The sequence below is a fragment of the Sphaeramia orbicularis genome, chromosome 7 (assembly GCF_902148855.1).
Source record: "Sphaeramia orbicularis chromosome 7, fSphaOr1.1, whole genome shotgun sequence".
Taxonomy (NCBI): Eukaryota; Metazoa; Chordata; class Actinopteri; order Kurtiformes; family Apogonidae; genus Sphaeramia; species Sphaeramia orbicularis.
In genome coordinates, this window is record NC_043963.1 from 7,340,548 (window position 1) to 7,356,391 (window position 15,844).

General features: G+C 28.9%; 1 protein-coding gene across 3 annotated transcripts in view; it reads right to left on the reverse strand.

Moving 5' to 3' along the window:
* Positions 1–9,158, reverse strand: part of cacna1fb (calcium channel, voltage-dependent, L type, alpha 1F subunit) — a 117,680-nt gene extending 108,522 nt beyond the window's left edge. For all 3 annotated transcript variants that reach the window (XM_030138858.1, XM_030138857.1, XM_030138856.1), the window contains exon 1: positions 8,748–9,158. In XM_030138858.1, the coding sequence (XP_029994718.1) occupies positions 8,748–8,769 (22 nt within the window). In that variant the 5' untranslated portion in view covers positions 8,770–9,158. The remainder of the gene's footprint in view (positions 1–8,747) is intronic.
* Positions 9,159–15,844: the final 6,686 nt, after the last annotated feature.

Sequence of the window (15,844 nt, forward strand, 5' to 3'; positions counted from 1 at the left end):
ATGCCCTGCTACGATATCACACACACACACACACATACACACACACACACACACACACACACACACACACACACACACACACACACACACACACCTTTATATAATAGCTACAGCTAAAATTCGTACTATTACTTACAGAGGCTACTTATATTACTTATTACTTATATATCATTGTTACAACTACTATTACTGTTAACATTATAATGTAATTCGCTACTTATTATCATTGCCACGACTCATTATCTAATGTAATCTAAAATACAACTATCAATGCACTAAACAAACCAGAAAAATACAGATTAAAACCTGTGAGAAAACAAAACAAAAAAAAAAAACAAAGAGAGAAACTCAACAAAAACACAGCAAAACACACTAGTAGAACATTCCAAAACAGTACTCTGTAGTATACACAGTCGCAGGAAAAAAATATTAGACCATCTTGAATTTTCCTCGGGATCAATAAAGTATCTATCTATCTATCTATCTATCTATCTATCTATCTATCTATCTATCTATCTATCTATCTATCTATCTATCTATCTATCTATCTATCTATAAGTCATCAGAAATAATGGTTATGCAATCCAGTCCTAACTCCTGTGTGTATCAGGTGAATAAAACCAGACAGAAAAGAAAACATGGAATGTCTAAAAGCACTGTTTTTGTCAGTGCAATGACATAGATATTGATGGAAGAACTGCACTGTAAAAAAAATCCTGTTTTTAGGGAAAAAAACTGACACCTGTGGTTTCAGGAACAACACTGTAAAAAACACATCCAACTGTAAACATATTTACGGAGTAACATGTAGATTTAACATTTTAAACATGTAGATTTAACATTTTAAACATGTAGATTTAACATTTTCACAAGTGTTTGCTCCTGGAGGATTCTGTTGGGTTTCTGTAAATTGGCTTAGAGTCTGGTTTTGACCAACTCTATATATAAAGTGTCATGAGAGAACTTTTTTGTTGCGATCTTGCGCTATATAAATAAAATTTGATTGATTGAGTGATTTCATTTGGTTTCCCCTGTAAGTCGCTTTGGAAAAAAGCGTCTGCCAAATGCATAAACACAAACATAACATTTTAAACATGTAGATTTAACTGGTAAATGCACTGCACTTATTTATTTATTCATTTTCTCCACCTTCGTGGTGTCCACAGCTCTTTCCAAATCCACCAGGTCCAACTGGGAACAATTTCGGGTTCAGTGTCTTCCATGAACACTTTGACATATGGACAGTCGGAGCCAGGATTCAAACCACCAACCCTTTGGTTATTGGACCAGCTGCTCTACCAACTCTACCAACCCATTCATTTACAAATTAAAAATGTTACATTGTTAAACATTTGCTTTTTTATAATTCTTTATATACACATATTTTATATATATATATATATATATATATATATATATATATATATATATATATATATATATATATATATATATATATATATATATATAAAAAGCAAATATGCCATTATTTCAACATTATGGTCTTGTAATTTAAACGGCACCACACTGTTTTTCAATTTACAGTTTTATTTTCTAAAAACAATTGTTAAGGGTTAGTATTTTGTTGATTCTGTAATGGGCTGTGTCATTTGTTGTTCTGTTTTATTGTTGTAGTTTTTCTGTTCTCTTCCTTGTGTGTGGGTGTGTTCTGTTCTTTCCCTCCAACAGATAGCAGTTGATTAAGGATGAGCTGCAGGTGTGCTGTTGCTCTGCTGGCTGCAATTGATTGGTGCTTCGGAGATGAGCCGGGAAATTTAAAGCCAGGTCTTCATCCCTCCAGAGACTCCTCTCATTCCATCCTCCCCTCTGTGCAGACCAGCCTTTTGTGATTTTTGTTAGAACTTTGTAAAACCAGCTATAGAAGGAGGGAATCTTTTTCTTTAAGTTTTGTTAGGTTAGATTGGTGTATTTTGGTTTCCTTCGTTTGTGTTTGTAGAATATTATGATTCCCTTACCTGATTTAATTTTTCTTTTTTTGTAAATAAATACCTCATACTGCAGTGCCGTGGTTGCTGGTCATTTTGTTAATTTGCTCCTGTTTGTTAAGGGACATGGAGGGAGGGGAGTCTCAAACCATGTTGTGTCTCGGCAACCCCTAGACCGAGCGTAACAACAATAAAAATCCATCATTTCTACATACAAATCTGGTTTTGTTCACATACTCTTCCTGTAAGAACTACAGCTATATTTGATTTAATCGTTACCACAAAAATCTTTTCAAACAAACAACTTTGCATTGTATTATCACTTACAGTTTTTTATGTTGCAATTTTACAACTTTTTGGTGTTAATTCTACAGTCATTTTTTACAGTGTGAAGTGATTTTGATTATTATCAAGAAAACATATTAAATGGATAGATATCAGCTCTGATATTCAACTACTATGAGCTATTTTTGTTCTTATCATTATGTTTGTCCAAACAAATGTACCTTTAATTGTACCAGATATTAAAATGAACAAGAAACTGAAGAAAACAAGGGGTGGGCTAAGAATTTTTTCTGTAACTGTATTATATAGTCAGTGCAGGCCTCTTGTGTGATGTGTTATTCAGCATTAAAATGAATAAAATGACACAGAAAGCTCTGGCACTCAGCTTTCAGATGCCATTTGAATTTTGTCAATAGTGTAAACGGTTCAGGTATTATAGTTATTTGAATGACGGTGTCACTGGAGATACAATTGTCCTTAAAGGGTTAAAAAATAAAAAGGTTCTGGTTCCGAGACAAGTCCAACCCGACCGCAGAGACGGTGAAAAGTGTGAGTTGTTGCTGGATTTTGAGGCCGTTTAGTCGTAACCTCGTGTTTGACATGGACGTGTTTCTAATCACTTCAACCACAGCGTTTTTCCACAACACGAAGCGATACGACACATCCCACAAACACAAACACACTGATGTTCATCTGCGCCGTCAGAGGATTTTTTACACAATAACAAACGCAGAGAAAATGAGCGGAGCACTCCTTTAAATCCAGCCGACAGATAAAGCGTTCAGGGTCGACCCTTAAGTCCAGATAGATTACTGCAGATTCACTCCAGTGGAAATCAGCTGATATCGAACATGATTCTGTCAGTCTGATGAAAAGGATCATTATTTCAACATACGTTTGTGTTTTGTCTTTAAGGTTTACTGGGTTTACATTCAGCTCATATTTTATTTTACTTTAACCAATATTTTGATGTTGAACAAACATTTTTTTTCAGTGTTATTGGTTTTGTCTTTTTCACAAAATAAAGAAAAAACTAACAAGATAAGAATTCAATCACAGCATCAGGGCTATTTTTGTGTTTTTACATCCTTTTTTTTTTTTTTTTTTTAACTTTCTTTAGCATTTTGTCATTTTTAAGGCTTTGGGAATTGCTTGTATTTATTTTTTTTCTTATCAAATAAAAATAAAATAACAAAATAAGAATTAAAGGACAAGATCATGTGTATTTTGGCTTTTTATATCTTTTTTTATTATGATTTTCTGTTGCATTTTGTCATTTTTAATGTTTTTGGAATTGTTTTCATCTTTTTTTTTTACAAATACAGATAAAATAACAAAAGAACAATTCAATGACAACATCAAGTGTATTTTTGGCTTTTTATATATATTTTTAGTATGATTTTCTTTAGCATTTTGTCATTTTTTATGTTTTTGGAATTGCTTTTATCTTTTTTTTTCTTATCAAATAAAAATAAACCAACAAAATAAGAATTAAATGACAAGATTAAGTGTATTTTTGGCTTTTTATATCTTTTCTTCTTTTTTTAGCATTTTGTCATTTTTATTAATGATTTTGGAATTGCTTTTATCTTTTTTTCTCATCAAATAAAAATACAATGACAAAATAAGAATGAAAGGACAACATCAAGTGTATTTTTGGCTTTTTATATCTTTTGTTAATTGTTATTTTCTTTAGCATTTTGTCATTGTTTATGTTTTTGGAATTGCTTTTGTCTTTTACTTTTTCTTGTCAAATAAAATAAAACAATAAAATAAGAATTAAATGACAACATCAAGTGTATTTTAGGTTTTTTAGATTTTTTTAACTATGAATTTTGGCATTTTTAATGCTTTTTGAACTTCTTTTTATCACGTCTTTTTACTACAGTTGCAGAGGAAGATGCTGCTACATTGCTTTTCACTGTAGCATAACAATGACAAAGTATTATTCTATTCTATTCTATTCATCTTTAACATTGCTTTCATCGTGTTGCATCTCTTACCTTTATTCCATGTTATTATGCTTTTTACATCCTTTTTCACAGTAGTTGTTCGACGCTTTTGTCCCATTTTCATCTTTTATGAATAATTTAACCTTTTTATGTCTTTATTTCTGTCTCTTGGGACCAAAATTAAGCCTTTAATCTAGAAAAAATAAAGATTTGTCTTTTAGCTTGATGGTTATTGAAAGGGACTGATTGGAAAATGTTTATCCTGGTACATTTATACATACAAGTTGGAATAAATTAGCATTAAAATGGAGATTTAACTGGCAAACACACAAAATATGCTTTTTAATTAAACAAAAACATATTTATGCTGATTGTTAAAGAAGTACAGGTGATGTTTAACTGTCTTTACTCTGTGATTAGATAAACATTACTGATCCCTTGAGCAAAGCCTCAGGAAACTGAGGATAGCGTGAAGGGATGTGAAGCGGTGACCAAATCGACGATGCTGTACTGTCAATTATAGACCGAACCCACTCCACCACTTAACTGTTAATGCTGTTACTGAAGGATGTTCAGTTTAGTTCATTTCTTGGCCAGAAACAGCAAAACTAGTGGAATTTCATGAAAAATAAGAAGGAATATGAAGCAAAATGTTAGTTTGGAAGTGTCAGGCAGCTGAGTTTAAGCTATAAATCTTCTTTTGTGAGGAAAAATGAGCAAAAATGAACAAAAGAATCAACAAAATGGGCAAAAATTAACCAAACAATCAACAAAATCAGCAAAATAATCAACAAACTGTGACAACTATAAACAAAAATATCAACAAAATTAGCCAAGTACAGCTGATGTCTAACTATATTTACCCTGTGATGCTCAGTTTAGTTCATTTCTTGGCCAGAAACAGCAAAACTAATGGAATTTCATGAAAAATAAGAAGGAATATGAAGCAAAATATGAGTTTGGAAGTGTCAGACAGCTGTGTTTAAGCTATAAATCTTCATTTGTCAGACAAAATGAGCAAAAATGAGCAAAAGAATCAACAAAATCAATAAAATAATCAACAAACTGAGATGAATATAAACAAAAATATCAATAAAATTAGCCAAGTACAGCTGATGTTTAACTATATTTACCCTGTGATGCTCAGTTTAGTTCATTTCTTGGCCAGAAAAAGTAAAAGTAAGAGAATTTAATTCAAAATAATACAGAATATGACTCTAAATATGAGGTTGGAAGTGTCAGGCGGCTGTGTTTAAGCTATAAATCCTCATTTCAGAAACAAAATGAGCAAAAATGAACAAAAGAATCAACAAAATCAGCAGAAATCAACAAAACAATCAAGAAACTGAGACAAATATTAACAAAAATATCAACAAACTGAACAAAAATGAACAAAATGAGCAAAAAGGAACACTTGCACAAGTTTCAGGAAGCATGTGAAGGCAGTTATTGAGAAAGACAGAGGACACATAGAATAAAAACATTTTCTATTATGTAAATTTTCTTGTGGCAAATAAATTCTCATGACTTTCAATAAACTAATTGGTCATACACTGTCTTTCAATCCCTGCCTCAAAATAATGTACATTTTGCTTCCCCACCCTGTATATAAACAAAAATACCAACAGAATTAACCAAGTACAGTTGATCTTTAACTATATTCATTCTGTGATGCTCAGTTTAGTTTGTTTCTTGGCCAGAAACAGTCAAATTAAAGGAAATTCATAAAAAATAATACAGAATATGAGGTTGGAAGTGTAAGGCAGATGAATTAAGCTATAAATCTTCATTTGTGCGTAAAAATGAGCAAAAATGAACAAAATAATCAACAAATGAGCAAAAATTAACCAAACAATTAACAAAATAATCAACAAACTGAGACAAATATAAACAAATATATTAACAAAATGAACCAAGTACAGCTGATGTTTAACTATCTTTACCCTGTGATGTTCACTTTTGTTCATTTCTTGGCCAGAAACAGTCAAATTAATGGAATTTAATTCAAAATCATAATGAATATGACCCTAAACATGAGTTTGAAGTGTCAGGCAGCTGAGTTTAAGCTATAAATCCTCATTTCTGACACAAAGTGTGCAATAATGAATAAAAGAATCAACAAAATGAGCAACAGTCAACAAAATAATCAACAAAATGAACAAAAACAGCAAAATGAACGAGACAGTCAACAAAATCAGTAAAATAATCAACAAACTGAGATGAATATAAACAAATATATCGACAAAATTAGCCAAGTACAGTTGATGTCTAACTATATTTACTCTGTGATGTTCAGTTTAGTTCATTTCTTGGCCAGAAACAGCAAAACTAATGGAATTTCATGAAAAATAATAAGGAATTTGAAGCAAAATATGAGTTTGGAAGTGTCAGGCTGCTGTGTTTAAGCTATAAATCTTCATTTGTCAGACAAAATGAGCAAAAATGAACAAAAGAATCAACAAAATCAGCAGAAATCAACAAAATAATCAACAAACTGTGACAAATATAAACAAAAATATCAACAAAATTAACTAAAGTACAGCTTATGTTTAACTCTGTTCACTCTGTGATGTTCAGTTTAGTTCATTTCTTGGCCAGAAAAAGTCAAATTAAGGGAATTTAATTAAAAATAATAATGAATATGACCCTGAACATGAGTTTACAGTGTCAGGCAGCTGAGTTTAAGCCATAAATCCTCATTTCTGAGACCAAATGAGTAAAAATGAACAAAAGAATCAACAAAATCCACAGAAATCAACAAAATAATCAACAAACCGAGACAAACATTAACAAAAAATATGAACGCAATGAATAAAATAATGAACAATATGAGCAAAAATGAATAAAATCAGCAAAATGAACTAAACAACCAACACAGTCAGCAAAATAATCAGCTGAGACGAATATAAACTAATATATCAACAAAAATAAACCAAGTACAGTTGATGTTTAACTCTAGTCACTCTGTGATGCTCAGTGTAGTTCATTTTTTTTGCCAGAAACAGTAAAATTAAGGGAATTTTATTTAAATAATAATGAATATGACCCTAAACTTGAGTTTGAAAGTGTGAGGCAGCTGAGTTTAAGCTATAAATCCTCATTTGTGAGACAAAATGAGTAAAATTATCAACAAACTGAGAAATATAAACAAACATATCAACGAAATTAACCCAATATAGTTGATCTTTAACTATATTTACTGTGATGCTCAGTTTAGTTCATTTCTTGGCTAGAAACAATCAAATTAAGGGAATTTAATTAAAAATAATAATGAATATGACCCTAAACATGAGTTTGAAGTGTCAGGCATCTGTGTTTAAGCCATAAATCCTCATTTCTGAGACCAAATGAGCAAACATGAACAAAAGAATTAACAAAATCCACAGAAATCAACAAAATAATCAACAAACCGAGACAAACATTAACAGAAAATATCAACGCAATGAATAAAATAATGAACAATATGAGCAAAAATGAATAAAATCAGCAAAATGAACTGAACAACCAACAAAATCAGCAAAATAATCAGCTGAGACGAATATAAACTAATATATCAACAAAAATAAACCAAGTACAGTTGAAGTTTAACTCTGTTCACTCTGTGATGCTCAGTGTAGTTCATTCTTTTGGCCAGAGACAGTAAAATTAAGGGAATTTTATTTAAAATAATAATGAATATGACCCTAAACATGAGTTTGGAAATGTGAGGCAGCTGAGTTTAAGATACAAATCCTCATTTGTGAGACAAAATGAGCAAAATAATCAACAAACTGAGACAAATATAAACAAATATATCAACGAAATTAACCAAGTACAGTTGATGTTTGACTATATTCACTCTGTGATGCTCAGTTTAGTTCATTTCTTGGCCAGAAACGGGGAATTTAATTCAAAATAATAATGACTATGACCCTAAATATGAGTTTAGAAGTGTCAGGCATCTGTGTTAAGCTATAAATAATCATTTCTTGGACAAAATGAGAAAAAAAAAAAAAAAAATCAACAAAATGAGCAGAAATCAACACAATAATCAACAAACCGAGACAAACATTAACAAAAAATATCGACGAATGAACAAAAATGAACAAAATAATGAACAATATGAGCAAAAATGAACAAAATCAGCAAAATAATCCACTGAGACAAATATAAACTAATATATCAACAAAATGAACCAAGGACAGCTGATCTTTCACTGTCTTTATTCTGTGATTCTCAGTTTAGTTCATTTTTTGGCCAGAGACAGTCAAATTAATGATATTTAATTCAAAATAATCATAAATCAGACCCTAAACATGAGTTTACAGTGTGATGCAGCTGAGTTAAAGCCATAACTGTGCTTCTTTTCAGACAGAAGGAGGCAGTGGATGGCAGATGAGTGGAGGGCTGCGTTTGTGACCTGGATAAATGTGATGGTGTCATTTCTACCTGCTCTGTTTGGTCACTAAACACCTGTAAACCCCCCCCCCCCCCCCCCTTCATCTGCTGTTAGTGTTTGAACCCTTGTGCATCCCCTGCTGAATTCACCCTGTTTTTCTGTTTGTTTTGTTTGTTTTTTTCTTACTTTTTCGGCTTTCCTCGTACATCTCCGCTGCTTGTTCGTCCTCAGCTCCAGACGCTCATGGTTATCGATCCGCACTTTGATCAGTTTTTATCCCCATCGGCGGGTTTGTGGTCCTGCTCGATAACTTCTCAGCATCTCAAACACACAAACCAAAAAAAAAAAAAAAAAAAAAAAAACACAATGAAAAAATAAATATGTAAATAAATTAATCCACTTTTCTTTGCAGCTGCGGATCAATTCAGCGGTTCTTCTGTTTGAACATCCGACATGAACAGAGGAGGAGAAAGAAAAAAGTGGAAAAAAAGGTAGAAAAAATTAAATAAATCCACAAACATCCACAGAGGAAATAAATTCCGCTTCTTTTTTCAGCTTGGACTCACTAATCTGACTCCATCTATCCATCCAGCTCTCTCTCTCTCTCGCTGTTGGTCGGTGTCTCTCTACCACACTCTCTCTCTCCCAATTGGGGATTAAATGGGAAAAAAAAAACTGGTTGTGTTAAAGGGGAGGGCATCTGGAGAGGAATTAAAGGCGCAGACAGCAAAAATCTGACTGCAGGGGCTCGGACTAAAAATAGACCCAAACGCACACATTTACAACAATCATATTTTAAATAAATAAATAAATAGAAATGCACAAAATTTGGGCTCAAATTATTAAAAGCAAGATTATTATTATTATTATTATTATTATTATTATTATTATTATTATTATTATTATTATTAATTTATTTATTTTTTATCAACATATGTGATTTTTTTCATGAATATTACAGAACTTGTTGCAGCCGGAACATATTCATCTCTGCAAAAATTGACCAATGATAGGATCTGAACAATTAGATCAGTCAAATACAGGTTGTGTATAAAAGAAATATAAAAGAAAAAGAAGGGTTAATAATCTTTATTGGTCAGTATATAGTTTACGAGTGTCCAAAAAAAAAAAAAAAGTTATAACAAGGTCAACATTCTCCTCTATAAATGAACACAATAATCAACAGTGTGGCACAAAAATAAACAAAATCAAACAAAATGAGAATAAAACTGACAAAGTGATTGATAATATGACACAAAATGAATTAAATAGGTGACAAAATTAAACAAAATGAGTATAAAACTGACAAAGTGATGCAATGACACAAAATGAGATAAGTGTCAAAATTAAACAAAAAAAAAACAAAAAACAAAAACCCACACACAAAAATGTATATATATATATATATATATATATATATATATATATATATATATATATATAAAATATACAATATACAAAATTTCCTAAATTATCTTATTACCTAAACATTTTGGTAGATCACAAGTAAATATCAATAAAAGGATAAATAATAATCAACAAATTAACACAAATGAGACAAATATAAACAAAACTTTTTTTTTTAAATTACCAAAATGAAAAAAATAGAAATTTATTAAAATGTCAACAAAATGACAGAAAACTGAAGACAATACGGAACAAAAGAAGACAAATATAAACAAAAAAATCAAAAAAATTAAAAAAGAATGAACAAAATAATCGACAAAATGAGCAAAAATGAAAACAACGAAATGAGACAAATAAAAACAAAAAAATTAAATTCAACCAGAATGAACAAATAATACAAATTTCTTAAAATATCAGCAAAATGACAGAAAAATGAACAAAATATTGAACAAAATGAGACAAATATAAACAAAGAATCAACAAAATTTAAAAAGAATGAACAAACTAATCAACAAAATGAGCAAAAATGAACTGAAATGAAGATTTTTTTTTTAACCAAAATATGTGATTTCTTAATGAATATTACAGAACTTGTTGCCGCTGGAACATATTCATCTCTGCAAAAATTGTCCAATGATAGGATCTGAACTATTAGATCAGTTAAATGCAGGTTGTGTATAAAAGAAATATATAAAAAAAAAGAAGGGTTAAAAATCTTTATTGGTCAGTATATAGTTTACGAGTGTCCAAAAAAAAAAAAAAAGTTATAACAAGGTCCACATTCTCCTCTATAAATGAACACAATAATCAACAGTGTGGCACAAAAATAAACAAAATCAAAGAAAAATGACTATAAAACTGAAAAAGTAATTGATAATATGACAAAATAAGTGTCAAAATTAAACAAACAAACAAAAAATTCCTAAATTATCTTATTACCTAAACATTTTGGTAGATCACAAGTAAATATCAATAAAAGGATAAGTAAAAATCAACAAAATGAGCAAAAATGAAACAAATATAAACGAAACTTTTTTTTTTTTTAATTACCAAAATGAAAAAAATAGAAATTTATTAAAATGTCAGCAAAATGACAGAAAAAATGAAGAAAATAAAGAACAAGAGAAGACAAATATAAACAAAAAAATCAAAAAAATTAAAAAAGAATGAACAAAATAATCGACAAAATGAGCAAAAATGAAAACAACGAAATGAGACAAATAAAAACAAAAAAATTAAATTCAACCAGAATGAACAAATAATACAAATTTCTTAAAATATCAGCAAAATGACAGAAAATGAACAAAATATTGAACAAAATGAGACAAATATAAACAAAGAATCAACAAAATTTAAAAAGAATGAACAAACTAATCAACAAAATGAGCAAAAATGAACAACAAAATGAAACAAATATAAACAAAATATTTGAATTCAACAAAAATGAAGAAAATGATTAAAAATAAGTAAAAAAAAAAAAAAAGAATCAACAAAATGACACAAAAATGAACAAAATACTGAACACAATGAAACAAATATAAACAAAAAAATCAAGAAAATAACAAAATAATTTAAAAAAATAGCAAAAATGAACAACAAAATGAAACAAATATTTTTTTTTAATTTAATTTAACCCAAATGAATAAAATAATCTACAAAAAATGACAAAAATGAACAAAGTACTGAACAAAATGAGACAAATATAAACAAAATATCAATAAAATTAAACAAAAATTAACAAAATAATGAGTAAAACGAGCAAAAACGATCAGTTTCAGGTAGTTGTTGGTGGTTCATATTATCACAGGTTTTTAAAGGCTAGTTTGCAGATGTAAACATTTTCATAATGTTACTTTTTTCACTGTTTTCATTAACATTGCTCCGACCTGTTTGAGACCATATTGTTCTGAATGTGGAACCTGAACAAAAATGAGTTGGACATCAGTGACTTAAACATTGATCTGACTCTACATCATCAGAACAAGAACTTGGTGAAAACTTGGACAGAAATAGAGGCGTCCCTCTGGAAGCGGGTCAACCTGGACTCACATGACCTTCCTCCATCGCTCCACAGTCCAATCATGAGGCTGTGTTTTCTAATTAGTCTCCATGATGAGTGGTTTTCTTCAGGCTACGCAGCTGTTTATCCCAATCCCATGAATTCTACATTTACAGCGCTGGAAAGAAGTTTATGTCAACCACATGCATTTATGATACGTTAAATTAAAAACCACTCTGAAGTCACTGAAGTCTGCCAAGTAGAATTTGAGCAAAATGAACAAAATAATCAAGAAAATGACACTAAAAATGGTCCAAATATTCAACATGAGGAAACTGAACAAGATAATCAATAAAATGACACTAAAAATGGTCCAAATATACAACAACATTAGGTAACTGAATAAAATGATCAACAAAATGAGACGAACATGAATAAAAACATCAACAAAATTACAAAAACGAACAAAATAAGAAAAAATGGACAAATTAATCAACAAAATGAGACTAAAAATGGTCCAAATATTAAGCATGAGGAAACTGAACAAGATAATCAATAAAATGAGCCTAAAAATGGTCCAAATATACAATAACATTAGGTAACTGAATAAAATGATCAACAAAATGAGACGAACATGAATAAAAACATCAACAAAATTAACAAAAATGAACAAAATAAGCAAAAACTGACAAATTAATCAACAAAATCACACTAAAAATAGTCCAAATATTAAACAGCACGAGGTAACTGAAAAAGGTAATCCAAAAAATTTGATGAACATGAATAAGAACATCAACAAAATTAACAAAAATGAACAAGCAAAACTTAATAAAATAATCAACAAAATGGGACAAAAAATGGTCCAAACATTCAATATGAGAAAACTAAACAAGATAATCAATAAAATGAGACTAAAAATTGTCTAAATATTCGAAAACATAAGGTAACTGAACAAAATGATCAACAAAATGAGATGAACATGAATAAAAACATCAATAAAATTAACAAAAATGAACAAAATAAGCAAAAATGGACAAATTAATCCAACAAAATGAGACTAAAAATGGTCCAAATATTGAACAGCACGAGGTAACTGAAAAAGATCATCCAAAAAATTAGACAAACATGAATAAAAACATCAACAAAATTAACAAAAATTAACAAACTAAGAAAAATTTTTTTAAAATGAGCAAAAATTTATAAAATAATCAACAAAATGAGACAACAAAATGGCATAAATATTCAACAATATAATGGAACTAAATAATATAATCAACAAAATGAGAAGAACATGAATAAAAACATCAACAAAATTAACAAAAATGAACAAAATAATCAATACAATTAGCAAAAAAAAAAACACAAAAAAGTCAACAAAATGACACTAAAAATGGTCCAAATACTCAGCATGAGGAAACTGAACAAGATAATCAATAAAATGAGCCTAAAAATGGTCCAAATATACAATAACATTAGGTAACTGAATAAAATGATCAACAAAATGAGACGAACATGAATAAAAACATCAACAAAATTAACAAAAATGAACAAAATAAGCAAAAACTGACAAATTAATCAACAAAATCAGACTAAAAATAGTCCAAATATTAAACAGCACGAGGTAACTGAAAAAGGTAATCCAAAAAATTTGATGAACATGAATAAGAACATCAACAAAATTAACAAAAATGAACAAGCAAAACTTGATAAAATAATCAACAAAATGGGACAAAAAATGGTCCAAACATTCAATATGAGAAAACTAAACAAGATAATCAATAAAATGAGACTAAAAATTGTCTAAATATTCGAAAACATAAGGTAACTGAACAAAATGAGATGAACATGAATAAAAACATCAACAAAATTAACAAAAATGAACAAAATAAGCAAAAATGGAAAAATTAATCAACAAAATGAGACTAAAAATGGTCCAAATATTCAACAGCATGAGGTAACTGAAAAAGATAATCCAAAAAATTAGACGAACATGAATAAAACATCAACAAAATTAACAAAAATTAACAAACTAAGAAATTTTTTTTTAAAAAATGAGCAAAAATTGATAAAATAATCAACAAAATGAGACAACAAAATGGCATAAATATTCAACAATATAATGGAACTAAATAATATAATCAACAAAATGAGAAGAACATGAATAAAAACATCAACAAAATTAACAAAAATGAACAAAATAATAAATAAAATTAGCACAAAAAAAATAAATAAAATAAAATCAACAAAATGAGACTAAAATTCGTCCAAATATTCAGCATGAGGAAACTAAACAAGATAATCAATAAAATGAGACTAAAAATTGTCTAAATATTTAACATTAGGTAACTGAAAAAAATGATCAACAAAATGAGACGAACATGAATGAGACAAACATGAATCGAATCAAAATGAGACAAACATGAATCGAATCAAAATGAGACAAACATCAACAAAATCAACAAAACTGAATAAAATAAGAAAAAATTGAAAAATTAAACAATGAAATGGGCAAAAATGAGCAAAATAATCAACAAATTGAAACAAATATAACAAAATATCAATGAAATTAACCAAAATGAACAAAATAATCAATGAAATGAGCAAAAATGAAGAAAACAATCAACAAATTGAGAAGGAAATCAACAAAATAATCAACAAACTGAGACAAACATTAACCAAAAAATCAAAAAAATTAAACAAAAATGAACAAACTCAATAAGATAACCAAAAATCAACAAATGATCAACAAAATGAGCACAAATGACCAAAATAATCAACAAAATCAGCAAAAATTTACTGATTAATCAACAAAATGAGACTAATATACACAAAACATCAACAAAATTTAACAATGAGACACAAATAACAAAAATATCAATAAAATGAACTAAAATGAACAAAATAATCAATGAAATGAGCAAAAATGAAGAAAACAATCACAAAATGAGAAGAAAATCAACAAAATAATCAACAAACTGAGACAAACATTAACCAAAAAAGCAACAAAATTAAACAAAAATAAACAAACTCAATAAGATAAGCAAAAATCAACAAATGATCAACATAATGAGCACAAATGACCAAAATAATCAACAAATTCAGCAAAAATTTACCAATTAATCAACAAAATGAGACAAATATACACAAAACATCAACAAAATGAAACAAATATAACAAAAATATCAATAAAATGAACTAAAATGAACAAAATAATCAATGAAATGAGCAAAAATGAACAAACTAATCAACAGACTGAGACAAATAAACAAAAAAACTCAACAAAATTAAACAAAAATGAACAAAATCAATAAATAAGCAAAAATCAACAAACGATCAACAAAATGACAAAAATAATCAACAAAATGAGCAAAAATTAACTAAATAATCAACAAAATGAGACAAATATACACAAAACATCAACAAAATTAAACAAAAATGAACAAAATCAATAAAATAAGCAAAAATCAACAAACGATCAACAAAATGACAAAAATAATCAACAAAATGAGCAAAAATTAACTAAATAATCAACAAAATGAGACAAATATACACAAAACATCAACAAAATTAAACAAAAATGAACAAAATCAATAAAATAAGCAAAAATCAACAAACAATTTTAAAAATGAGCACAAATGACCAAAATAATCAATAAAATCAGCACAAATTTACTAAATAATGACCAAAATGAGACAAATATACACAAAACATCAACAAATTAAACAAAAAGTTGACCAAAACATCAACCAAAATGAACTAAATAATCAACAAACAGACAAACAGAACCATAAACATCCTCATCTTTACACGTCTCTATGGTTCTGATTCTTTGGGGTTAAACTGGTTGTTATGGCGTTACCGTGGCGTTACCGTGGCG